Below are 27,976 nucleotides of genomic sequence, written 5' to 3' on the forward strand. Positions count from 1 at the left end.
GATAATAGGAGTAAATTAGAAAGTTGTTTAAAATTGCATGCTCTATCTGAATCACGAAGGAAAAAAAATGGGTTCAGTGTCCCTTTAATTATTAATTTTGCTTGATATGTTTTGCAACCCCCTCTTGTGAAAACTAGAATAATTACATGATTAAATATTACCTGTTATGTGATGGCAGTGGTGGCGAGTACCCCCACAAAAAAAGCTTATATATATATATATATATATATATATATATATATATATATATATTCTCTGTGTGTATGTATGTATATATATATATATATATATATATATATATATATATATATATATTGTGTGTGTGTGTATGTATGTGTGTATATATATATATATATATATATATATATATACTGTAGACCAACGAAAAAAGAAAAAAGTGAAGCACAAGACACTGGATCTCTGTGCAGTGTTAAAAACAAGATTAAAAACAAATATGTGCAATCAGTGCATTCATGTGCACAAACATATGTCACCGTATGTGTGATTTCATCCGTGTCCAAGATAGTCTAAAGACTCCACAGATGGATTTCGTTTGTAAATGTTTATGGTTGGCAGTCCAAGAAACAAACAAACTTAGAACAAAATATTTGGCTTACTCAAATTATGAGGAGAGTTAACACTTGGCTTTACCGCACCCTGTATGATTCGATTTGTTAGGTACGGAAGCCTCACTGGGACCTAATTCCTCCTATAGCGGATATACCGCTTAACAGTTTAACAGCTTGAACAGCTGATCGTCACTCGACGTACGCTTCGTTCCGTTAACAACAGAAATTTTTCAAGAGCATACAATCTAATGCTTATGCCATACTTATATACCCTAACAGGTTTGTCCATCCCACTCAATGCAACATTCAGAAAAAAATTGAACAAGTCTGTTGTTAGGACATTACCTCTGTCAATTTATACATTGTCCAATTCAGTTATATATTACTCAGATAAAAAACAGGTCCTTTTGAACCGGTCCCTATGTTTAAATTACAGTAACAAATTAGTATAATTAAAATAATTAAACAATAAACTCTTGTAAGATAGTCTGAATATTGCATTAATATGTCATGGGTATTTCATAAATATTACATTTCACACCTTAAAAATAATAAATAGTGTAAATATATGCTAATTAATAATAGAAACACTAAAATACATTTTTATACATTATTAAAAAAGTGCTACTAAAAACGTAGTAATAAAGGGACGACATTAGATATTTAAATACCTAGAACGATAATTCATAGCACCCCTACCTCACTAGTCAAAATACCCTTTTTTTAAAAAAAAAAAATATATACACCTATAAAACTCTAAAAGATATAAAATCTATACTTTTGTGACTATATTCATACCAATTCATGTCATCTAATAGTACCACTTAAACTAAAAAGACTTGGATATCTATTTCAATGTTTAAACCCCTAGGATACAGAGAGTCCAATTTTTTGATCCAAAAAGTCTCCTGTTTCAAAAGTCTATTAGTATCCCATTTACACAGTTATGTGTTCTATAATTCTAATCTCTAAGCTTTTGGGATCTTGATCATGGACCTTTTTAAAATGTGCTGAAACACTGTTTCTCCAGACCTGTTGTGATATTAGTGAGGTGTTCCCTCAATCTGTATTTTATTTTACGTTTGGTCCTACCTATATAAATTAAATTGCATGAACAGTTCAGTTGGTATAATACATATGTAGAAGTGCAACTGCATCAATTTTTACATTGATAAGTTTTTGTTGCATCTGCATTTCTAAAAACTTTGTAAACCTTACTAATATGTGGACACATGACGCAGTTCTTAACCATACATTTATAAAGACCCAGTGTGGCACCCCACCACTGCACCGGCTCTTTAACCATTTCATGTCTCCTTAGTTTGGTTGATGCTAAAAAGTTTTTAAGATCCTTATTCTTTTTAAATCTAATTTTAGGTTTACGTCCTAAAGTTTTCTTTAATATGGGATATAAATTCAAAACCTGCCATTGTTTTTAAGGATTCTTTTTATTTGATAATGATGGGCATTATATTTTGTTATAAATTTGGGTATAAGTTTATTTTCTTAAGGGTTATTTTTGTTTTTATTTTTATATGGCTTTTTAATGAGGTTAACTCTTTCCATATTATCTACCTTTTCTTTCATTTTAAGTAGTTCATCCTCATACCCCTTTTCTTTAAATGTGTTTGTTAAAATTTCTGCCTCCTTTTCATAATCCTCTTTTCCTGTGCAGTTGCGTTTTATTCGCTGATATTGTCCCAGGGGTATGTTACTCTTCCATTGTTTGAGGTGCCCACTGTTGGCATTTACCAGACCATTACGGTCAGTCTTTTTCCTGAAATTCTTAACTGCTACAGTGGTAGTATTGTCTACTCATATATATACACACATATGCCCATCCACCTATACCCATCCATGGATGTGTAATATTGGAACTAAGGATATGTCAGCAATAAAGGAATAACAGAATATGATTGAAGAGGAACAGTCTATAATAGGAGATTCAGTGCTTCATATTTTAGCGTCACTATCTTGGTTGGTATACCACAAAACTGGAATTGTAAATCCAGGGGAGAGAGACATATATATGGGTTTAATAAATAATGCTGCACAGAGTTAGCTATGGCTACATGAATAGAGAGTGTAAAGTTAGAAACCAGACACTGTACATAACACCCAGTTTCAATATTGTATACTATAAGTAGCCACACAATCACTGTACATATTCACCCTCCACCCAATAGAGGGAGCTCGCAATATTTGGTTAATATGTGACAGGAATACATCCTGACTGATTTTTTTTGATGCACATAAAAAACTGGAAGTGACGTCACTTTAACTTCCTGGTTGACGTTTTTGTGAAATTCAAGTTGCTATGAGGTAGATGCCTTTTTTCGTACAATTGATGTGTGTTGTAAACATATTTCACTTGTTTGTTATATGGAAAATACACTTTGGGATTTACTTGTTGAAAATAAGGACCTGGCAACTTCCGGTCTGGGTCTGATTGGGACACAGAGATGCGTTCCAAATACACTGTTTGGCGCTTTTTTGATTTAAAATGGGAGGTATGTATTTGCTGTGTTGTATATAATGTGCATCTGTTAAAACATTTGTTCACTGTTTTTTGATCTGATAAAAGGGACTGAGTTCCCTGAAACGTCATCTATTAAAGCTGACTTTTTTTTAATGCAAATTCTGAGAGTGCAGTATTTATTGGAACTATTATTGGCTGTATTTGCACCCAGGTAGCTGCACCTGGGAGGATTCGTTCTAGCTGGAATATATATATATATATATATATATACAGTATCTCAGAAAAGTGAGTACACCCCTCACATTTTTGTAAATATTTTATTATATCTTTTCATGTGACAACACTGAAGAAATGACACTTTGCTACAATGTAAAGTAGATAGTGTACAGCCTGTATAACAGTGTAAATTTGCTGTCCCCTCAAAATAACTTAACACACAGCCATTAATGTTTAAACCGTTGGCAACAAAAGTGAGTACACCCCTAAGTGGAAATGTCCAAATTGGGCCCAAAGTGTCAATATTTTGTGTGGCCACCATTATATTCCAGCACTGCCTTAACCCTCTTGGGCATGGAGTTCACCAGAGCTTCACAGGTTGCCACTGGAGTCCCCTTCCACTCCTCCATGACGACATCACGGAGCTGGTGGATGTTAGAGACCTTCCGCTCCCCCACCTTCCGTTTGAAGATGCCCCACAGATGCTCAATAGGGTTTAGGTCTGGAGACATGCTTGGCCAGTCCATCACCTTTACCCTCAGCTTCTTTAGCAAGGCAGTGGTCATCTTGGAGGTGTGTGTGGGGTCATTATCATGTTGGAATACTGCCCTGCGGCCCAGTCTCCGAAGGGAGGGGATCATGCTCTGCTTCAGTATGTCACAGTACATGTTGGCATTCATGGTTCCCTCGATGAACTGTAGCTCCCCAGTGCCGTCAGCACTCATGCAGGCCCAGACGATGACACTCCCACCACCATGATTGACTGTAGGCAAGACACACTTGCCTTTGTACTCCTCACCTGGTTGCCGACACACATGCTTGACACCATTTGAACCAAATAAGTTTATCTTGGTCTCAATGGACCACAGGACATGGTTCCAGTAATCCATGTCCTTAGTCTGCTTGTCTTCAGCAAACTGTTTGTAGGCTTTCTTCTGCATAATCTTTAAAAGAGGCTCCATTCTGGGACGACAGCTATGCAGACCAATTTGATGCAGTGTGCGGCGTATGGTCTGATCACTGACAGGCTGGCCTCCCACCCCTTCAACCTCTGCAGCAATGCTGGCAGCACTCATGCATCTATTTCCCATAGACAACCTCTGGATATGACGCTGAGCATGTGCATTCAACTTCTTTGGTCGACCATGGCGAGGCCTTTTCTGAGTGGAACCTGTCCTGTGAAACCGCTGTATGGTCTTGCCCACAGTGCTGCAGCTAAGTTTCAGGGTCTTGGCAATCTTCTTATAGCCTAGGCCATCATTATGTAGAGGAACAATTCTTTTCTTCAGATCCTCAGAGAGTTCTTTGCCATGAGGTGCCATGTTAAACTTCCAGTGACCAGTATGAGAGAGTGTGAGAGCGATAAGACCAAATTTAACACACCTGCTCCCTATTCACAACTGAGACCTTGTAACACTAACGAGTCACATGACACCGGGGACGCATTCATGGTTCCCTCGATGAACTGTCATGTGACTCGTTAGTGTTACAAGGTCTCAGGTGTGAATAGGGAGCATGTGTGTTAAATTTGGTGTTATCGCTCTCACACTCTCTCATACTGGTCACTGGAAGTTCAAAAATGACTAATTGGGCCCAATTTGGACATTTCCACTTAGGGGTGTACTCACTTTTGTTGCCAACAGTTTAGACATGAATGGCTGTGTGTTGTTTTTTGAGGGGACATAAAATTTACACTGTTATACAGGCTGTACACTTACTACTTTACATTGTAGCAAAGTGTAATTTCTTCAGTGTTGTCACATGAAAAGATATAATAAAATATTTACAAAAATGTAAGGGGTGTACTCACTTTTGTGAGATACTGCATATATATATATATATATATATATATATATATATATATATATATATATATACTGTAAATATATATGCTGTGTGTATGTGTCTTTATATATATATATATATATATATATATATATATATATATATATATATACTGTATATGCTGTGTGTATATATATATATATATATATATATTTCATGTAAGTGGCAAGAGTCCATGAGCTAGTGACGTATGGGATATACATTCCTACCAGGAGGGGGCAAAGTTTCCCAAACCTCAAAATGCCTATAAATACACCTCCCACCACACCCACAACCCAGTTTTACAAACGTTGCCTCCTATGAAGGTGGTGAAGTAATATTGTACTTGATTTTTATGATTTCTTATATGATAAGCGCTTCTAAGCATTCTGAAGCCCAATTCCTCTCAGAGTACATTGTTTGTCAGAGGGATATGAAGAGAGTATCACCTATTGTTTTTATGGTTTCTCTCACAGGAAATCTTTTTAAGGGTTCTCTGTTATCGGTCGTAGGGATTCATCTCCTACCTCCCTTTTGAGATCGACGGTATACTCTTATATACCATTACCTCTGCTGATAGTTTTCAGTACTGGTTTGGCTATCTGCTATATGTGGATGGGTGTCTCGGTAAGTATGTATCATTATTTAAGACACTCTCAGCTATGGTTTGGCGCTTTATGTATTAATATAAAGTTTTAAATATACTCAAAACACAGTATTAGCAGCGCAACTAGAAGAAGAGGGGGGTGGCAGAAATTTTAACCAGGTATGCAGATAACAAAATCAATAATAAATAATAAAAGTGTCTACACTACAGCAAGGCTTGTGGTGCTCCATTGAAACTAACGAACAGTAGGAAAAAACTTGTGATCTACTCAGTGAAAGTTACTAGAGACCGGAATTTGAACCAAGCTGCCAATACGTTTCCCTATTCTTCCCTGATTGGGATACAGGCTTGTTACCTTTTCTATCTTGTAAGTGTTTTTAACCGCAGTGTGTGGAATAAAGCATATAACGTCTACCTTGATATGGGCTTGCGCTTGTTTTTTGCTCAATAGGAAAGTTTTAAATATATGTTTTTACTTATATTTGCCATGAGTCAGGTCTATGTATATTTCCCTTTGCAGTCTAAACAGTTTCAGTATAGAAATAATGTTTGGGAAGTTTATTTAAACTTTTTCTCTTACCTGGGGCGCAGTCTTTTTCTAAATTGACTTGTTTCTCTAATTTTTTTGCGGGCAAATCTAGGCTCGCGAAGACGCAAAATGTTGTTATTTATTGCGTTATTCTTGACGCAAAATTTTTTTGCTGCAAAGTTGCGCCTTTGATGGCGCAAATGTCATTTCCTGCGTCTTTGTTGATGCTAGTTGTTTTGGCATGAAGTTGCGTCTGTTATGACGCAAGTTGCGTCAATTCCTGTTTTTAGTTTTGCGTCAACATTTTTTAACTTCCTTTTGCATAATGTGTCATTCTTTGCACCAAAATTGAGTTTTTTTACCCCTCTCCCGCTATTGACATCAATGGGGAGAGCAGAGCCGGCTGAAAAAAAGTCTAACACCTGCCAAAAAGCAGCGTAAAGCTCTGTAACACAGCCCCATTGATTTCTATGGGGAAACACATTTTATGTTTACACCTAACACCCTAACATGAACCCCGAGTCTAAATCCTAATCTTACACTTATTAACCCCTAATCTGCTGCCCCCGACACCTACATTATACTTATTAACCCCTAATCTGCTGCTCCGGACATCGCCACCACCTACATTATATTTATTAACCCCTAATCTGTTGCCCCCAACATCGCCAACCCCTACATTATATTTATTAATCCCTAATCTCCCGCCCCCAATGTCGCTGCCACTATAAAAAACATATTAACCCCTAATCTGCCATCCCTAACATCGCCGCCACCTACCTACATTTAGTAACCCCTAATCTGCAGTCCCCAACGTTGCCGCCACTATACTAAATTTATTAACCCCTAAACCTAAGTCTAACCCTAACCCTAACACCCCTTAACTTAAATATAATTAAAATAAATAAAAATTCCTATAATTAACTAAATAATTCCTATTTAAAACTAACTTACCTATAAAATAAACCCTAAGATAGCTACAATATAACTAATAGTCACATTGTAGCTAGCTTAGGGTTTATTTTTATTTTACAGGCAAGTTTGTATTTATTTTAACTAAGTAGAATAGTTACTAAATAGTTATTAACTATTTACTAACTAATTAGCTAAAATAAATACAAATTTACCTGTAAAATAAAACCTAACCTAAGTTACACTAACACCTAACACTACACTACAATTAAATAAATTCCCAAAATTAAATACAATTAACTAAATTCAAAACAATTGACTAAATTACAAAAAAAAGAAAACACTAAATTACAGAAAATAAAAAACAAATTACAAGATCTTTAAACTAATTACACCTAATCTAATAGCCCTATCAAAATAAAAAAAAGCCCACCCAAAATAAAAAAAAACCTAGCCTAAACTAAACTACCAATAGGGCCTTTTGCGGGGCATTGCCCCAAAGAAATCAGCTCTTTTACCAGTGTAAAAAAAAAAATACAAACAACTCCCCCAACAGTAAAACCCACCACCCACACAACCAACCCCCAAATAAAACCCTAACTAAAAAATCCTAAGCTTCCCATTGCCCTGAAAAGGGCATTTTATGGGCATTGCCCTGAAAATGGCATTTAGCTCTATTGTGGCCCAAAGCCCAAACCTAAAAATAAAACCCACCCAATACACCCTTAAAAAATCCTAACACTAACCCCCAAAGATCCACTTTCCGGGAGTAGTCTTCATCCAAGTGGCAAGATGTCCTCAACGAAGCCAGCAGAAGTGGTGCTCCAGGCGGGCAGAAGTGGTCCTCCAGACGGGCAGAAGTCTTTACCCAGACGGCATCTTCTATCTTCAAGACATCCGGCGCGGAGCGGCTCCATCTTCAAGACATCCGGCGCGGAGCATCCTCTTCTTCCGACTTCTTCTTGCTTAATGAAGGTTCCTTTAAATGACGTCATCCAAGATGGCGTCCCTTAGATTCCGATTGGCTGATAGAATTCTATCAGCCAATCAGAATTAAGGTTGAAAAAAATCCTATTGACTGAAGCAATCAGCCAATAGGATTGAACTTCAATCCTATTGGCTGATCCAATCAGCCAATAGGATTGAGCTTGCATTCTATAGGCTGATTGGCTTTTTTACTCATAACGCAAGACTCGTAATCTAGCCGTATGTCTTTATCAGAAAAAAGTAAATTGTATTTCTGTTTCAGAAGGCAGAAATCGCACTTGAAAACAAAATAATTATGGGTTAACACAAATCTCACTGTATACATCATATATTCGATAAATAATTAATCATACAACATATGTATTTTTAACATTTCTCTCAAGGCTTTTAAGCCATTAGTATGAGGTATACATGAGTAAAGGGGGAGACCACATCTATTGTTTACAGTTGGGTTTCCCACCCTTCATTTTCAATAAGTGATTTGTATCCTTTAGGTATCCTGGTATATTTTGAACTATTGGCTGTAAATGGCTATCTACCCATTCCCCCTTTTCTTTCATGTAATTAGCAAGAGTCCATGAGCTAGTGACGTATGGGATATACATTCCTACCAGGAGGGGCAAAGTTTCCCAAACCTCAAAATGCCTATAAATACACCCCTCACCACACCCACAATTCAGTTTTACAAACTTTGCCTCCCGTGGAGGTGGTGAAGTAAGTTTGTGCTAGATTCTACGTTGATATGCGCTTCGCAGCAGGCTGGAGCCCGGTTTTCCACTCAGAGTGCAGTGAATGTCAGAGGGATGTGAAGAGAGTATTGCCTATTTGAATTCAATGGTCTCCTTCTACGGGATCTATTTCATAGGTTCTCTGTTATCGGTCGTAGAGATTCATCTCTTACCTCCCTTTTCAGATTGACGATATACTCTTATATACCATTACCTCTACTGATTCTCGTTTCAGTACTGGTTTGGCTATCTACTATATGTACATGAGTGTCCTGGGGTAAGTAAGTCTTATTTTTTGTGACACTCTAAGCTATGGTTGGGCACTTTATATATAAAGTTCTAAATATATGTCTTTAAACTTATATTTGCCATGATTCAGGATGATCAATATTCCTTATTTCAGACAGTCAGTTTCATTATTTGGGATAATGCATATGAATAATCATTTTTTTCTTACCTTAAAAATTGTTTCAAATTGATCTTTTTCCCTGTGTGCTGTTAGGCTCGCGGGGGCTGAAAATGCTTCAATTTATTGCGTCATTCTTGGCGCGGACTTTTTTGGCGCAATTTTTTTTTTCTTTTGGTCATTTCCGGCGTCATACTTGATGCCAGAAGTTGTTCGTGATTGCGTCATTTTTTTGACGTTTTTGCGCCAAAAATGTCGGCGTCACTGGATGTTGCGTCATTCTTGGCGCCAAAAAATTTAAGGCGCCAATAATGTGGGCGTCATTCTTGTCTCCACCTTTTTTTCACATTATTTCAGTCTCATTTTTCATTGCTTCTGGTTGCTAGAGGCTTGTTCATTGGCATTTTTTCCCATTCCTGAAACTGTCATTTAAGGAATTTGATAATTTTGCTTTATATGTTGTTTTTTCTTTTACATATTGCAAGATGTCTCAAATTGACCCTGGATCAGAATCTACTTCTGGAAAGACGCTGCCTGATGCTGGTTCTACCAAAGTTAAGTGCATTTGTTGTAAACTTGTGTTAACTGTTCCTCCGGCTGTAGTTTGTGATGAATGTCATGATAAACTTGCTAATGCAGATAGTATTTCCATTAGTAATATACCATTACCTGTTGTTGTTCCCTCAACATCTAATACTCAGGATGTTCCTGTTAATATAAAATAATTTGTTTCTAAATCTATTAGGAAGGCTATGTCTGTTATTCCTCCTTCCAGTAAACGTAAAAGGTCTTTTAAAACTTCTCATTTTTCAGATGACTTTTTAAATGACCGTCATCATTCTGATTTGTCTGTTTCTGATGAGGATTTTTCTGGTTCAGAGGATTCTGTCTCAGATATTGACACTGATAAATCTTCATATTTATTTAAAATGGAATTTATTCGCTCTTTACTTAAAGAAGTTTTAATCGCATTAGAAATGGAGGAATCTAGTCCTCTTGATACTAAATCTACTAAGCGTTTAAATTCGGTTTTTAAACCTCCTATAGTTATTCCAGAAGTTTTCCTGTAACTGATGCTATTTCTGAAGTAATTTCTAGGGAATGGAATAATCTGGGTACTTCATTTACTCCTTCTCAAAGGTTTAAAAAATTGTATCCTGTGCCATCTGACAGATTAGAGTTTTGGGACAAAATCCCTAGAGTTGATGTCAGGTATATGTCTTTAGCTATTTTAGCTAGAAGAGCTTTATGGCTTAAAACTTGGAATGCAGATATGTCTTCTAAGTCAACTTTGCTTTCGCTTTCTTTCCAAGGTAATAAATTATTTGGTTCTCAGTTGGATTCTATTATTTCAACTGTTACTGGGGGGAAAGGAACTTTTTTGCCTCAGGACAAAAAATCTAAAGGTAAATATAGGGCTGCTAATGGTTTTCGTTCCTTTCGTCAGAATAAGGAACAGAAGCCTGACCCTTCCCCTAAAGGAACGGTTTCTGTTTGGAAACCTTCTCCAATCTGGAATAAATCCAAGCCTTTTAGAAAGTCAAAACCAGCTCCCAAGTCCACATGAAGGTGCGGCCCTCGTTCCAGCACAGCTGGTAGGGGGCAGGTTACGATTTTTCAAAGACATTTGGATCAATTCGATTCACAGTCTTTGGATTCAGAACATTATTTCACAAGGGTACAGAATAGGTTTCAAGGTAAGGCCGCCTGCGAAGAGATTTTTTCTCTCTCGCATTCCAATAAACCCAGTGAAGGCTCAGGCATTTCTGAAATGTGTTTCAGATCTAGAGTTGGCTGGAGTAATTGTGCCAGTTCCAGTTCTGGAACAGGGTCTGGGGTTTTACTCAAATCTATTCATTGTACCAAAGAAGGAGAATCCCTTCAGACCAGTTCTGGATCTAAAGATATTGAATCTTTATGTAAGGATACCAACATTCAAAATGGTAACTATAAGGACTATTCTGCCTTTTGTTCAGCAAGGGCATTATATGTCCACAATAGATTTACAGGATGCATATCTTCATATTCCGATTCATCCAGATCACTTCCAGTTTCTGAGATTCTCTTTTCTAGACAAGCATTACCAGTTTGTGGCCCTTCCGTTTGGCCTAGCAACAGCTCCAAGGATCTTTTCAAAGGTTCTCGGTGCCCTTCTCTCTGTAATCAGAGAACAGGGTATTGCAGTATTTCCTTATTTGGACGATATCTTGGTATTTGCTCAATCTTCACATTCTGCAGAATCTCATACAAATCAACTTGTGTCGTTTCTTCAAAGACATGGTTGGAGGATCAATTTATCAAAGAGTTCATTGATTCCTCAGACTCAGGTAACCTTTTTGGGTTTTCAAATAGATTCAGTGTCCATGACCTTGTCTGTAACAGAAAAGAGATGTCTGAAATTGGTTTCAGCCTGTCGAAACCTTCAGTCTCAATCATTCCCTTCGGTAGCTTTATGCATGGAAATTCTAGGTCTCATGAATGCTGCATCGGACGCGATCCCCTTTGCTCGTTTTCACATGCGACCTCTTCAGCTTTGTATGCTGAACCAATGGTGCAGGGATTATACAAAGATATCACAATTAATATCCTTAAATCCCAATGTACGACACTCTCTGACGTGGTGGATAGATCACCATCGTTTAGTTCAAGGGGCTTCTTTTGTTCGTCCAACCTGGACTGTGATCTCAACAGATGCGAGTTTGTCAGGTTGGGGAGCTGTATGGGGATCTCTGACAGCGCAGGGGGTTTGCGAATCTCAGGAGGCGAGATTACCAATCAACATTTTGGAACTCCGTGCGATTTTCAGAGCTCTTCTGTTCTGGCCTCTTCTGAAGAGAGAATCGTTTATTTGTTTTCAGACAGACAATGTCACAACCGTGGCATTTGTCAATCATCAGGGTAGGACTCACCGTCCTCAGGCTATGAAAGAAGTATCTCGGATACTTGTATGGGCGGAATCCAGCTCCTGTCTAATCTCTGCGGTTCACATCCCAGGTATAGACAATTGGGAAGCGGATTATCTCAGTCGCCAGACGTTACATCCGGGCGAATGGTCCCTTCACCCAGAGGTATTTCTTCAGATTGTTCAAATCTGGGGACTTCCAGAAATAGATCTGATGGCCTCTCATCTAAACAAGAAACTTCCCAGATATCTGTCCAGATCCAGGGATCCTCAGACGGAAGCAGTGGACGCGTTGTAGCTTCCTTGGAATTATCATCCTGCCTATATCTTTCCGCCTCTAGTTCTTCTTCCAAAAGTGATTTCCAAAATTCTAATGGAACGTTCGTTTGTACTGCTGGTGGCTCCAGCATGGCCTCACAGGTTTTGGTATGCGGATCTCGTTCGGATGGCAAGTTGCCAACCTTGGACACTTCTGTTAAGACCAGACCTTCTATCTCAAGGCCCTTCTCTGACTCAGTAATTAATACTATGTTACAGGCTCGTAAATCTGTGTCTAGGAGGATTTATTATCGAGTCTGGAAGACTTACATTTCTTGGTGTTCTTCTCATAAATTCTCATGGCATTCTTTTAGAATTCCTAGAATTTTACAGTTTCTTCAGGATGGTTTGGATAAAGGTTTGTCTGCAAGTTCCTTGAAAGGTCAAATCTCTGCTCTTTCTGTTCTTTTTCACAGAAAGATTGCTAATCTTCCTGATGTTCATTGTTTTGTACAGGCTTTGGGGACCGTATATATTGATCAGTCTGAGACGCTGCCCCTTCACCAACACGTCATAAACCACACACCTACCCATCTTTATCTCCCAATTTTATTTGAACTATGTAAGTATATTTAGCAGATAGAAGTATATTTGTTTTTGCAGCACAAATATAAGCTCATATTATTGCGAGATGTTTATCCCAATCTTATTAGAAGCTATGTAAGTATATTTGGCAGACAGAAGCATTCTCTGGACATTAAATTACTTTCTTGGAAAGTTCTGTTCCTTTTGGCAATCTCTTCTGCTAGAAGAGTTTCTGAGTTATCTGCTCTTTCTTGTGAATCTCCTTTTCTGATTTTTCATCAGGATAAGGCAGTGTTGCGGACTTCATTTAAATTTTTACCTAAGGTTGTGAATTCTAACAACATTAGTAGAGAAATTGTTGTTCCTTCATTGTGTCCTAATCCTAAGAATTCAAAGTAGAGATCTTTACATTCTTTGGATGTAGTAAGAGCTTTGAAATATTATGTTGAGGCTACTAAAGATTTTAGAAAGACTTCTAGTCTATTTGTTATCTTTTCTGTGTCCAGAAAAGGTCAGAAGGCCTCCGCCATTTCTTTGGCGTCTTGGTTAAAGTCTTTGATTCATCATGCTTATGTAGAGTCGGGTAAATCTCCGCCTCAAAGGATTACGGCTCATTCTACTAGGTCAGTTTCTACTTCCTGGGCGTTTAGGAATGAAGCTTCTGTTGATCAGATTTGCAAAGCAGCAACTTGGTCTTCTTTGCATACTTTTACTAAATTCTACCATTTTGATGTGTTTTCTTCTTCTGAAGCAGTTTTTGGTAGAAAAGTACTTCAGGCAGCTGTTTCAGTTTGATTCTTCTGCTTATAATTTCAGTTTTTTTCATTATTGAGATTAAAACTTTTGTTTTGGGTTGTGGATTATTATTTTTCAGCGGAATTGGCTGTCTTTATTTTATCCCTCCCTCTCTAGTGACTCTTGCGTGGAAGTTCCACATATTGGGTATTTATTATCCCATACGTCACTAGCTCATGGACTCTTGCTAATTACATGAAAGAAAACATAATTTATGTAAGAACTTACCTGATAAATTCATTTCTTTCATATTAGCAAGAGTCCATGAGGCCCACCCTTTTTTGTGGTGGTTATGATTTTTTTTGTATAAAGCACAATTATTCCAATTCCTTATTTTGATGCTTTCGCTCTTTTCTTATCACCCCACTTCTTGGCTATTCGTTAAACTGAATTGTGGGTGTGGTGAGGGGTGTATTTATAGGCATTTTGAGGTTTGGGAAACTTTGCCCCTCCTGGTAGGAATGTATATCCCATACGTCACTAGCTCATGGACTCTTGCTAAAATGAAAGAAATGAATTTATCAGGTAAGTTCTTACATAAATTATGTTTTTCTCCTAGTATTGGCCTACCAGGAGGTGAATTTTTGTACTTGTGTACTTTTGGGAGATGCTTAACTGTTGGTAATTTTGGGTTTCTTACTAACAAATATTCCAGGGTCTCATAATCAAAGATACCCAGTAGTTTCCCTAATTCCGAAACATATTTAGTTGTTGAAAGTATGTTAGTGTCACATAAGTATCTCCATCATTTAATTGTCTCAGTGCCTATGTAACATAATCCACTCTGTTCTGTACCACTACCGAACCTCCTTTATCCGAATTAGACACCACTATATCAGAATAGTTCTGTTGTTCTTTCAAAGCTTTCTTCTCTTGACTATTTAAGTTAAGAACTTGGCCATGAATTGTTTAGCTCATAGCAGGACTTTCCAGTTCATGCATATACTGTGTTGTTTATTTCTATTTCTACATAAACTTATTTTTATAATTGTGACAAGCTCAATAAATTCATGGGAAGTTACTGGAAAAGCTGTATGCAGTGGAAAAATATTTCTTCTTACAAGTGCTGTAATGAGTATGGTATAAAGAACAAATTGTAGTTCTGATTGTCTTAAATACCTGTGCCGGTGCCCAATTTCAGTTTTGAAAGATCTTCTCCAAGTAAGCTATCTGCTGGAACATGTAATCCAACCACTTGTGTGAGAAAAGCATTCCTGTAAAACATGAACTTGCTATTAAATCTCTTATAAGCAAATAGATTTAACTAGGAAATGTTTTTAGCCTTATAGGGTCAAATCTAACATACTAATCTTGTTACTTTAAAGGGACAGTCTAGTCAAAATTAAAGTTTCAGGATTCAGATAAAGCATGCATTTTTAAACAACTTTCCAATTTACTTTTATCAACATATTTTCTTTGTTCTCTTGGTATTCTTAGGTGAAAGCTAAACCTTTGTAGGGTTATATGCTAATTTCTAAGCCCTTGAAGGCTGCCTCTTATCTGAATGCATTTGACAGTTTTCACAGCTATATAGATAACATTGGGATCACGCCCGTGGTGTTACTTATGAGAGGCTAAAATGCAAGCCTGTGAAAAGAACTGAAATAAGGGGGCCGTTTGCAGAGGCTTAGATACAAGTTAATCACAAAGATAAAAAGTATAGTCTAACCATGTTTTTAATGCAAAAATGGGGAATGGGTAATAAAGGGATTTATCTATCTTTTTAAAAAATAAAACATCTGGAGTATACTGTCCCTTTAATACAGAGCTTGAAACTAATTCATCCATAAAATGTATCATAATACAAAAACAAATTAAAAATTTCCCTTTAATCCGCTGGCCCTTGTATATGTTTACACTTTTGACACAGAAGGAGCTTTTGCTTTATAAAGTGTGCATATAAAAAGACTGTACAGACTGATAATGGAATACATATAGTACATTTAGTAAGAAACGCACTCACAGGAACGAACAACCAGCTCAATACCATTGCTAGCCTGTTCTGTGGTGATTTATCATTGGGTGCATCTTCTTTTTAGCCCAATAATGCTTTTCACAGAGAAGAACTTTCCTGTAGTATATCAGTCTGATCCCGCCTATTAAGGTCAGTCCAGTGCTGAAATACCAGGCAATTCCTATCTGAACAAGCAACACAGCAAACCCAGATGATCATTTCAGGCCTTCATTTGGCCTCATAAGTGGGGTGTAGCCATATTCCTCTATGCACACTAAGCAAGGAGTCCATGTCTGGTTGCCCCTTTTTCCCTTAGGAAGACTAAATACACACAGAGAGAAGCACACTCACAGGAACGAGCAACCAGTTCAATGCCATTGTTAGCCTGTTCTGTGGCGATTTACAACCTGGGTACAGCTTCTTTTTATCCCAGTAAAGATTTTCACAGAGTAGAAATTTCCTGTAGTATATCAGTCTGATCCCGCCTATTACGGTCAGTCCAGCGCCAAAATACCAATCAATTCCTCTCTGAACAAGGACCACAGTAACCCCAGATGATCGTTTTGGCCTTCAGTGGGCCTCATTAGTGAGGTGTAGCCATATTCCTCTAAGCACACTGAGCAAAGAGTCCATGACTGGTTGCCCCTTTTTCCCTTAGGTAAAGCAGATACAGTACCCAAAGTATGGCACAAATGCACTCGGTCAGTATATGTGAAAGAAACATGGTTTATTTTGACATTCCACCTATAAACATAAATCAATTCTCAAATATATACACAAAAAAATAATTAATAAAACTCATAAAACACCAATAAATTTAAATAAATAGCAAAATATCATTTGCAGATGCATAGTAGGCCGGCACGTGATGAAGGACCCCAGGAAATTAATTAACATCCATAACTGGATACAATTCCAGAGAAATGTCCAAAGTCCGGAACATGTAATATGGAGAAGCACAGAACAAGCTGAAAGCTACGCACGAAAAGCGCTAACCACCACAGTACTGCTGTAAGACTAGGGGTTGACCTCATTTTATGCAGGTTATTCCAATGGGGATAACAGCCCATCGTCACACAAGCCTGTGAAACCAAATAGGCCATACAGCCCTCAGCCAAGACCAGGTGCCCCTCTGTCAAAATGCAAACAAGATGAGAGCTGTCAGCAGCAAGTTACTGAAGCATTGCCATAAGCAGCCATCTATAAAGTCAAACATCGGTAGACAAAATCAGCATGAGCTTCCATCAACAAATGCACCAATGGATGATGCATGTCCCTTGTGTGGGCAGCATGGGGCATCCTCAGATCCGTGTATTAGTTACTCCAATCTTCAGTTTAAATCTCCAATAAGTCTCCACCTCAAAGAAGCTTCAACCTATGAATAACATTTATGCCATCATAAGGTCACTCCTACTTAGAGGGACATGAAACCCAATGCTTCATTCTCTAGATATCCTTTGTTTAAAAGCATATCTAGATAGGCTTAGTAGCTGCTGATTGCTGGCTGAGTATATGCCTCATGTGATTGGCTCAGCCCTGTGCATTGCTATTTCTTCGACATTGTATTCTCTATCTGAATCATACATTTTTTTGGGGGGTTTAATGTCCCTTTAACTAAACATTTATACAAATTGTTACATGTGAAAATTGAGCTGACGGCTGTGTAGGTAAAGGCAGAGGCATAGAAAAAATAGTTTACAAAGTAACCAAAGTCAGATTACCTATATCCATATACTCTCAGATAACACACATATTCAACCTTCTTGTTTAGACCATTTGGGAACAATGTATTAAGTGTAAGAATCCACCATGTCTCGCGTTTTAACAATTTCTTATCCAGATCTTCGCCACGTCTCCTTATTAAGAAATGTTCTATGGCGGTGATCCTAAAACTATTCAAATAGAAGTGGTGGTGGAACTTAAAATGACAACCTACACTATTAGACTCCTCACCATCCCTAATGTATTTTCTATGATCACGTATCCATGACTTAAACTCTCGGGATGTTTTCCCCACATATAACCTGATGCAATTATATTGTACCAAATAGATAATATGTTTAGTCTTGCAGTTAATCTTCTGCCTAAATTGATATCTCTTCTTAATATCAGTGGAAACCCAGGATGTTCTATATACATATTGACCGTAGACACATCTACCTCAGGGGGCACAACCAGATACAATAGGTTTCTTACTTAACCTTTTCTGGGTGTTCTAATTAGATTTAGGGGTCAATTTACGAAAGTGTGAGTGGACATGATACAATGTAGCGTATCACGTCCGCTGCACATCGATAAATGCCGACAGCATACGCTGTCAGCATTTATCATTGCACCAGCAGTTCTTGATTTTTGATTTTTTTGGCCTAAAGAAGTGTCTTTGGACAATATAATGGCTAGATTACGAGTCTTGCGTTATGAATAAAAAAGCAGCGTTAAGGCTCATAACGCTGCATTTTTACTACCGCTGCTATTACGAGTCTTGTAGGTACAGCTGTCCCGCACACTTTTTTGCGTATAGTCTATTTTTAATGGGACTTCCATAGCGCCGGTATTACAAGCTTTTTTTTTTTTAGGCCAAAAAGTGAGCGGTATAGCCTATCCCGCAAGATTCGTAATGCATTCTGAAGTCAGTAGTTATGAGTTTTACACTACAAAGTCGTAGCATAAAACTTATAACTAAAGTGCTAAAAAGTACACTAACACCCATAAACTACCTATTAACCCCTAAACCGAGGCTCTACCGCATTGCAAACACTAAAATAAATTTATTAACCCCTAATCTGCCACTCCCGACATCGCCGCCACTAGAATAAACATTAACCCCTAAACCGCCGCACTCCTGCTTCGCAAACATACGTTAAATATTATTAACCCCTAATATGCTGTCACTAACATCGCCGCCACCTACCTACATTTATTAACCCCTAATCTGCTGCCCCCAACATCGCCGCCACTATACTAAATTTATTAACCCCTAAACCCCTAAGTCTAACCCTAACCCTAACACCCCCTAACTTAAATATAATTAAAATAAATCTAAAGAAAAATTCCTAAATTACCTAAATAATTCCTATTTAAAACTAAATACTTACGTATAAAATAAACCCTAAGCTAGCTACAATATAACTAATAGTTACATTGTAGCTAGCTTAGGGTTTATTTTTATTTTACAGGCAAGTTTGTATTGCATCAGCCAATAGGATTTTTTTCAACCTTAATTCCGATTGGCTGATAGAATTCTATCAGCCAATTGGAATCTAAAAGACGCCATCTTTATTTTTTTTAAGACGTCATTTAAAGGAACCTTCATTCGTCGTTAGTCGTCGGAAAAAAGAGGATGCTCCGCGTCGGATGTCTTGAAGATGGACCCAATCCACGCCAGATCGATGAAGACTTCTGCCCGTCTGGAGGACCACTTCTCCCGGCTTGGATGAAGACTTCTCATGGCTTCGTTGAGGACTTCTTGTCGCTTGTTTGAGGACTTCTCCTGGCTTCATTGAGGATGGATGTCCGGTCTTCAAAACTGTAAGTGGATCTTCAGGGGTTAGTGTTAGTTTTTTGGGTGGGTTTTATTTTTAGGTTAGGGTTTGGGCCGCAATAGAGCTAAATGCCCTTTGAAGGGCAATCCCCATACAAATGCCCTTTTCAGGGCAACGGGGAGCTTAGGTTTTTTTAGTTAGGGTTTTATTTGGGGGGTTGGTTGTGTGGGTGGTGGGTTTTACTGTTGGGGGGGTTGTGTGTATTTTTTTTACAGGTAAAAGAGCTGATTTAGGGCTATTGGTAGTTCAGTTTAGGCTAGTGTTTTTTTATTTTTGGGTGGCTTTTTTTTATTTTGATAGGGCTTTTAGATTAGGTGTAATTAGTTTAAATATCATGTAATTTGTTTTTTATTTTTTGTAATTTAGTGTTCATTTTTATTTTGTAATTTAGGTAATTGTATTTAATTTAGTTAATTGTATTTAATTTAGGTAATTTATTTAATTGTAGTATTAGGTGTTAGTGTAACTTAGGTAAGGTTTTATTTTACAGGTACATTTGTATTTATTTTAGCTAGGTAGTTATTAAATAGTTAATAACTATTAAATAACTATTCTACCTAGTTAAAATAAATGCAAACTTGCCTGTGAAATAAAAATAAACCCTAAGCTAGATACAAGGGGCCCGATCCGATAAAAATCGTCGCCCGCAAAAGCAGGCGACGCCAATATTTGCGCTGGTTTGGTATCCTATATACGGCGTAACTTAGAAGTTACGCGCGTATATTTCTGCCGTCGCCCGTAGTTTTTTGGGCCATAGGCAGGTATACCAAACCAGCGCAGTTTGGTATCCAATATACAGCGTAAGGACTTACGTGGCGAAAATGGAGAAATCTTACTCCATTTTCCCCTCGTCACAAAAAGCAGCCGAAAGAAGCCATACGCTGACTATTGGAACACCGTAACTCCCTAAACTACCTGCAAAATAAACCTAACACCTAACGCATGCGCAATGTCTATCTAGATGTCACCCGCGATCTGCGAAATAAAACCTAACACCTAACGCATGCGCAATGTCTATCTACCTGTCAACCGCGATCCCCCGCCGCAATCCCTAATAAAGTTATTAACCCCTAAACCGCCGCTCCCAGACCCCGCCGCCATCTACATAAACTAACCCCCTACTGTGAGCCCCTAAAACCGGCACCATCTAACTGATCTATCCCCTAATGTGAACCCCTAAAACCGCCGCCATCTACCTTATCTATCCCCTAATCTGACCCCTTACACCGCCGCCACCTATATAAAAATTATTAACCCCTAATCTAATACCCCTATACCGCCGCCTGCTATATTAATATTATTAACCCCTAATCTAATATCCCTAAAGTAATAAGCTCTATAACCAGCCCTTAAAAGGGCCTTTTGCGGGGCTTTGTCCCAAAGTAAACAGCTCTTTTGCCCTATAACCTGCCCTCCCTACACCGCCGCCACCTATATTAATAGTAATAACCCCTAATGTAAGCCCCTTACACCGCCGCCATCTATATTAAAATTATTAACCCCTAATTTAATCTACCTACCCCGCCGCCAGCTATATTATCTATATTAACCCTAAGTATATTATAGTTAATATAGTTATTACATTATATATATTAACTATATTAACCCTAATTATATTAGGGTTAATATAGTTAATATAGTTACTATAGTATTTATATTAACTCTATATAACCCTAACACCCCTAACTAAATTCTTATTAAATTAATCTAATTCATATTATAAACTAAAATATTCCTATTTAAATCTAAATACTTACCTATAAAATAAACCCTAAGATAGCTACAATATAATTAATAATTACATTGTAGCTATGTTATGGTTCATATTTATTTTACAGGTAAATTGTTAATTATTTTAACTAGGTATAATAGCTATTAAATAGTTATTAACTATTTAATAGCTACCTAGTTAAAATAATTACCCAATTACCTGTAAAATAAATCCTAACCTAAGTTACAAATACACCTACACTATCAATAAATTAAATAAACTACAAATATCTAAACTAAAATACAATTAAATACACTAAACTAAATTACAAAAACAAACACTAAATTACAAAAAATAAAAAAAAGATTACAAGATTTTTAAGCTAATTACACCTATTCTAAGCCCCCTAATAAAATAATAAACCCCCAAAATAAAAAAATGCCCTACCCTATTCTAAATTAAACAAGTTCAAAGCTCTTTTACCTTACCAGCCCTTAAAAGGGCCCTTTGCGGGGCATGCCCCAAAGAAAACTGCTCTTTTGCCTGAAAAAAAACAACACAATACCACCCCCCAACATTACAACCCACCACCCACATACCCCTAATCTAACCCAAACCCCCCTTAAATAAACCTATCACTACCCCCCTGAAGATCTCCCTACCTTGTCTTCACCCAACCAGGCCGAACTCCTCCTCCGATTCGGGCGATGTCTATCCAAGCGGCAAAGAAGAATTCTTCATCCCGGCGATGTCTTTCTCCAAGCGGCAGCAAAGTCTTCTTCCATCAAGCGGCATCTTCAATCTTCTTTCTTCGCTCCTCTGACGCGGAGCATCCATCCCGGCCGACGACTGAACGATGAATGAGGTACCTTTAAATGACTTCATCCAAGATGGCGTCCGTCGAATTCCGATTGGCTGATAGGATTCTATCAGCCAATCGGAATTAAGGTAGAAAAATCTGATTGGCTGATTGAATCAGCCAATCAGATTCAAGTTCAATCCGATTGGCTGAACCAATCAGCCAATTGGATTGAACTTGAATCTGATTGGCTGATTCATTCAGCCAATCAGATTTTTCTACCTTAATTCCGATTGGCTGATAGAATCCTATCAGCCATCTTGGATGACGTCATTTAAAGGTACCTCATTCGTCGTTCAGTCGTCGGTCGGGATGGATGCTCCGCGTCGGAGGAGCGAAGAAAGAAGATTGAAGATGCTGCTTGATGGAAGATGCTGCCGGATGGAAGAAGACTTTGCTGCCGCTTGGAGAAAGACATCGCCGGGATGAAGAATTCTTCTTTGCCGCTTGGATAGACATCGCCCGGATCGGATGAGGAGTTCGGCCTGGTTGGGTGAAGACAAGGTAGGGAGATCTTCAGGGGGGTAGTGTTAGGTTTATTTAAGGGGGGTTTGGGTTAGATTAGGGGTATGTGGGTGGTGGGTTGTAATGTTGGGGGGTGGTATTGTGTTGTTTTTTTTCAGGCAAAAGAGCAGTTTTCTTTGGGGCATGCCCCGCAAAGGGCCCTTTTAAGGGCTGGTAAGGTAAAAGAGCTTTGATCTTGTTTAATTTAGAATAGGGTAGGGCATTTTTTTATTTTGGGGGTTTATTATTTTATTAGGGGGCTTAGAATAGGTGTAATTAGCTTAAAAATCTTGTAATCTTTTTTTTATTTTTTGTAATTTAGTGGGGGTTTTTTGTAATTTAGTTTAGTGTATTTAATTGTATTTTAGTTTAGATATTTGTAGTTTATTTAATTTATTGATAGTGTAGGTGTATTTGTAACTTAGGTTAGGATTTATTTTACAGGTAAATTGGTTATTATTTTAACTAGGTAGCTATTAAATAGTTATTAACTATTTAATAGCTATTGTACCTAGTTAAAATAAATACCAAGTTACCTGTAAAATAAATATAAACCCTAAAATAGCTACAATTTAATTATTAATTACATTGTAGCTATCTTAGGGTTTATTTTATAGGTAAGTATTTAGATTTAAATAGGAATATTTTAATTAATAATATTAATATTAGATTTATTTTAATAAGAGTTTAGTTAGGGATGTTAGAGTTAGATAGGGTTATTATACTTAATATATATATAATATAATAACGATATTAACTATATTAACCCTAATATAATTAGGGTTAATATAGTTAATATATATAATATAATAATTATATTAACCCTAATATAATTAGGGTTAATATAGCTGGCGGCGGTGTAGGGGGATTAGATTAGGGGTAAATGTGTTTAATATAGCTGGCGGCGGTATAGGGGGATTAGATTAGGGGTTAATACATTTATTATAGGTGGCAGCTGTGTAGGGGGGTTTAGATTAGAGGCAAAAGAGCTGATTACTTTGTGACAAAGCCCCGCCAAAAGCCCTTTTATGGGCTAGCAAAAGAGCAGTTTACTTTGGGGTAATGCCACGCAAAAAGCCCTTTTCAGGGCTATTTGTAGGGTTAGACTTAGGTTTAGTGGTAGGAATAGTTTAGTATTTTAGGGGTTAAATAATTTAATATAGATGGCGGCGGGGTAGGGGGATTAGATTAGGGGTTAATAATTTTAAAATAGATGGCGGCGGGATAGGGGCTCACTTTAGGGGTAGGTAAGGTAGATGGCGGCGGTGTTAGGGGCTCACTTTAGGGGGTTATAGATTTAATATAGCTGGCGGGGGGTCCGGGAGCGGCGGTTTAGGGGTTAATAACTTTATTAGGTTGCGGCAGGGTTTGGGAGCGGCGGTTTAGGGGTTAATACATTTTTTATTGTTAGGCTAGTGAGGGGGGATAGCGGATAGAGGGTTAGACGTGTCGGGCTATGCTTTGGAGGCGTGTTAGACAGTGCGGGTGATTTCATACTTTAGTCAGGTTTTGTAGGCACCGGCAGTTTCTAACGTGGCGCAAGTCACTGGCGACGCCCGAAATTTGTACTTGCACAGATTTCTGGACATCGCTGGTTTATCCAACTTACGGCACGTTAGCATCTGACGGCACCGTATATAGGATAGCTCGAGTTGCGAGCTGAAACTGCGGGCGACGCGGGTTCCCTCGCTTGCACCGCAAACAACGCCGTATATCGGATCGCGCCCAAGGTAACTATTAATTATATTGTAGCTAGCTTAGGGTTTATTTTACAGGTAAGTATTTAGTTTTAAATAGGAATTAATTAGTTATTAATTGTAGGTTTTATTTAGATTTATTTTAATTATGTTTAAGTTATGGGGTGTTAGGGTTAGACTTAGGTTTAGGGGTTAATAAATTTAATATAGTGGCGGCGACATTGGGGACGGCAGATTAGGGGTTAATAATATTTAACTAGTGTTTGCGAGGCGGGAGTGCGGTGGTTTAGGGGTTAATATGTTTATTATAGTGGCAGCGACGTTGGGGGCGGCAGATTAGGGGTTAATAAGTATAATGTAGGTGTCTGCGATGTCCGGAGCGGCAGATTAGGGGTTAATAAGTATAATGTTTGTGTCGGCGATGTAGGGGGCGGCAGATTAGGGGTTAATAAATGTAAGATTAGGTGTGTTTAGACTCGGGTTCATGTTAGGGTGTTAGGTGTAAACATAAAATTTGTTTCCCCATAGGAATCAATGGGGCTGCGTTACTGAGCTTTATGCTGTTTTTTTTGCAGGTGTTAGACTTTTTCTCAGCCGGCTCTCCCCATTGATGTCTATAGGGAAATTGTGCATGAGCATGTACAACCAGATCAGTGCTGGTATTGGAGTGCGGTATGGAGCCCAATTTTGCGCGTGTCGGGTTTACACTTGCGAGCAAACTTTTTATTTTTAACTTGTAACACAAGTGCAACCATGCATAAAGCCTACATCTAGCAAAGATAACGTGCTAACAATCTAGCCCTAAAACTGCAAATTTGTTGGTAAAAATTGCATGATCACCTACTTGCTTTGAATAAATGTATTTGTTCTTTAATCTCTTGAGTTAAAAAAATATTGGGAGACAGACAGACATGCTTATCGATTGCTGGGAGAGAACATTGAATCTAAACACTGGCCTTTTAAGCACTTCATATTAAAAAAAAATACACTTGAAGCGTATCTTAGACAACTTTAAAGATGAGCAGTTAAATTTGTTTGTACCTTGATATTTTTAGATCTTGAAGTCTGCAATCAAAAAGATGACTTATTAATTCCAAATTTTCTCTCTCTGTCCTATAAACAGACTCTTCCAAGTCATGAACATCCTTCTTGTAAATTGCCATCTGCAGAGAAAATTAAATGCAATTAAAATAATTTATTATACTGAATATAAGGTACAATTTTAGGTAACGTAACAAATTCTTGAGAATATTTTAATAGTTCAATGGAAATAAAATATAATTTTGCTCTACTCAAATATTTCATGAACTCTATTGCCTGCTGAAACTGACACCTATAATAAAAGTATGAAATTCTGCAATAGTCTCAATAGAAAAGCTATGCAAACAAGAGCTAACTAAAATGTTAAATTTCAATTGCTTTCTCTAAATACAGGCATTATGTATACAGAATGTGATAAGGATGTTTTTGTGTATAATGGGAGATAAGATAATGAGATATGCACTTTGGTCTCCATGTACTAAATGGCGGGCGGACAGCTTCTAAACTCGCGAAGCTGTCCACCCGCCTTCGCTACACAGGGCAGCGGATCTGTTGATCCGCTTGCCCGTATGCATCATTACACGCTCATCGGAGTGTGTAATGCCCGCCCTTTCAATTGCGCGACCAATCACGCGACTGAAGGGGCTGTCAATCACCGAGAGCGAGCATGCTCTCTGTGATTTTGCCTCGCCACCTAAGAGGTGGCGTAGGGTGTAGGAAGCAGCGGTCTAATGACCACTGCTTCTTACATTGCGGGAAGCAGGCTCGCATATGCGAACCTGCCCCGCAAAGGCTCCAGAGCAGCTTTCGCTGCTTCGTGCATGGAGCCCTTTATGTTCACTCAGCCCATTTAAATTAGGTATGATTTCAGGGAGAAAACTCATCTATTTCATATACAAAAATAAACGAAAAGGAACAATTTCCCATGTTTTTAATGATCTGCAGGTGGTGCAGGCCAGGGTAGTGTACTCTCCTGCTGCTCTTGTTTCAGGGATACAAAATAATGTAGGTAGATCTAATAATAAAGTAAGTTAGAAATTGTAATAAGACTAATACATGATACAAATTGTTTTCACCATCATGATAGGGTCATGGGGAGTAATGAACAATGCTTTAGAAGGATTCCTATGAAGTAAGTTTTTTTTTTTTTTTAAATGCCCTATATGTATTCTGAAATAAAAATTTTGAGTTTCATGTCCCTTTAAATAGATAGCTAATGTCACACACCAGGTACATTCATGAGCAGGATATGGTCGGTAATTGGAGGATACCTATGTATTCTGTACATGATTGGTTCCTGGCTTTTTATTTCTACACTAGACTGTCAAGTAGGCAGTATTAAGGGGCCAAATATTCCCGTTACTGTGCTGTTCTAGGGGTTTTATAGTTTTTGCTGAAATAAAAATTACGTTTTCTACACTTGAAAACACACATTTATTTTTTTCAGTATCACCTTAACAAATATGTAACTTACATTATGTTAAATAATAATAACATTTAGTCCTAGATTATGAGTAGAGCGCAAAATTGCACTTTCGCAAGCGCGATATTTGCTCTCCACTCAGTAATACCAGCGCAAGTAAATGTGTGATGATATTACATATTAGGCACAATGCAAACGCGACCCCTTGCATTGCCTAGAAGCCTTGCGCTCATGAGAGCACGCTTCCATAGGCTCCAATGGGAGCCTCGTTCTCATGCGGGGAGACACCTATCGCAGGGGTTAATTCGCACAGTGTTGGGCAGCAAATGAAAAATATATATGTATATGAATATACACATATGAATACATAAATATATATACCGTATGTATAAGCATATACAGTGCCGACTCATTTTAACCCCTTATAACTGCTTTGTGCAGTTATTTAAAGAAAAAAAATTAAGATGCTAATTTCTCCATGAGCTAGTGACATATGGGATATACAATCCTACCAGGAGGGGCAACGTTTCCCAAACCTCATAATGCCTATAAATACACCCCTCACCACAGGAAATATTTTCAAAGGTTCTCTGTTATCGGTCGTAGAGATTCATCTCCTACCTCCCTTTTCAGATCGACAATATACTCTCAATTTACCATTACCTCTACTAATAACTGTTTTAGTACTGGTTTGGCTATCTGCTATATGTGGATGGGTGTCTTTCGGTAAGTATGTTTTCATTACTTAAGACACTCTCAGCTATGGTTTGGCACTTTATGTATTTTATAAAGTTCTAAATATATGTTTTGTAATTACATTTGCCATGAGTCAGGTTTATGTATATTTCCTTTTGCAGACTATCAGTTTCAAAATTGGGAAAACATATTTAGGAAGTAATTTTTTCTTACCTGGGGTATAGTCTTTTCTTCAAATTGACTGTTTTTTCATAAATTTTTGCAGGCAAAATTAGGCTTGCGAGGGCGCAAAATGCTAATATTTATTGCGTCATTCTTGGCGCGAGAATTTTTTTGGCGTGAAGGTACGTTCGGTGTCGCAAATTCGTAATTTCTGGCGTCTTAGTTGATGCCAGGTTTCCTTGCACAAAGTTGCGTCTGCTATGACGCAAATTGCGTCATTTTCCGGATCTTGTTTTCGCCAAAACATTTCATTTTGCGTTGTGCGTCATACTTGGCGCCAAATAATTTAATTATTTAAACCCCACTTCCTATATGCCTCTTGCCTTTTTCTATGCTCAGAGGGCTATATTGTTTGCATTTTTTTCCCATTCCTGAAACTGCCATATAAGGAAATTGATAATTTTGCATTATATGTTGTTTTTTTCTCTTACATTTGCAAGATGTCTCAATTGGATCCTATCTCAGAAACCACTGTTGGAACCCTGCTGCATGATAACAGTTCTACCAAAGCTAAGTGTATCTGTTGTAAG

At 37.8% G+C, this 27,976-nt stretch overlaps 1 protein-coding gene across 1 annotated transcript in view; it reads right to left on the reverse strand.

The window, feature by feature from the left end:
* The window catches only part of CCDC83 (coiled-coil domain containing 83), a 234,343-nt gene that overhangs the window by 93,404 nt on the left and 112,963 nt on the right, over positions 1 to 27,976 (reverse strand). The window contains exons 8-9 of the mRNA XM_053705596.1: positions 25,106 to 25,227; positions 14,917 to 15,011 (exon numbers count right to left, since the gene is read on the reverse strand). Of these exons, the coding sequence (XP_053561571.1) occupies positions 14,917 to 15,011; positions 25,106 to 25,227 (217 nt within the window). The remainder of the gene's footprint in view (positions 1 to 14,916; positions 15,012 to 25,105; positions 25,228 to 27,976) is intronic.

This window comes from Bombina bombina, chromosome 3, assembly GCF_027579735.1.
Source record: "Bombina bombina isolate aBomBom1 chromosome 3, aBomBom1.pri, whole genome shotgun sequence".
NCBI classification, from domain to species: domain Eukaryota; kingdom Metazoa; phylum Chordata; class Amphibia; order Anura; family Bombinatoridae; genus Bombina; species Bombina bombina.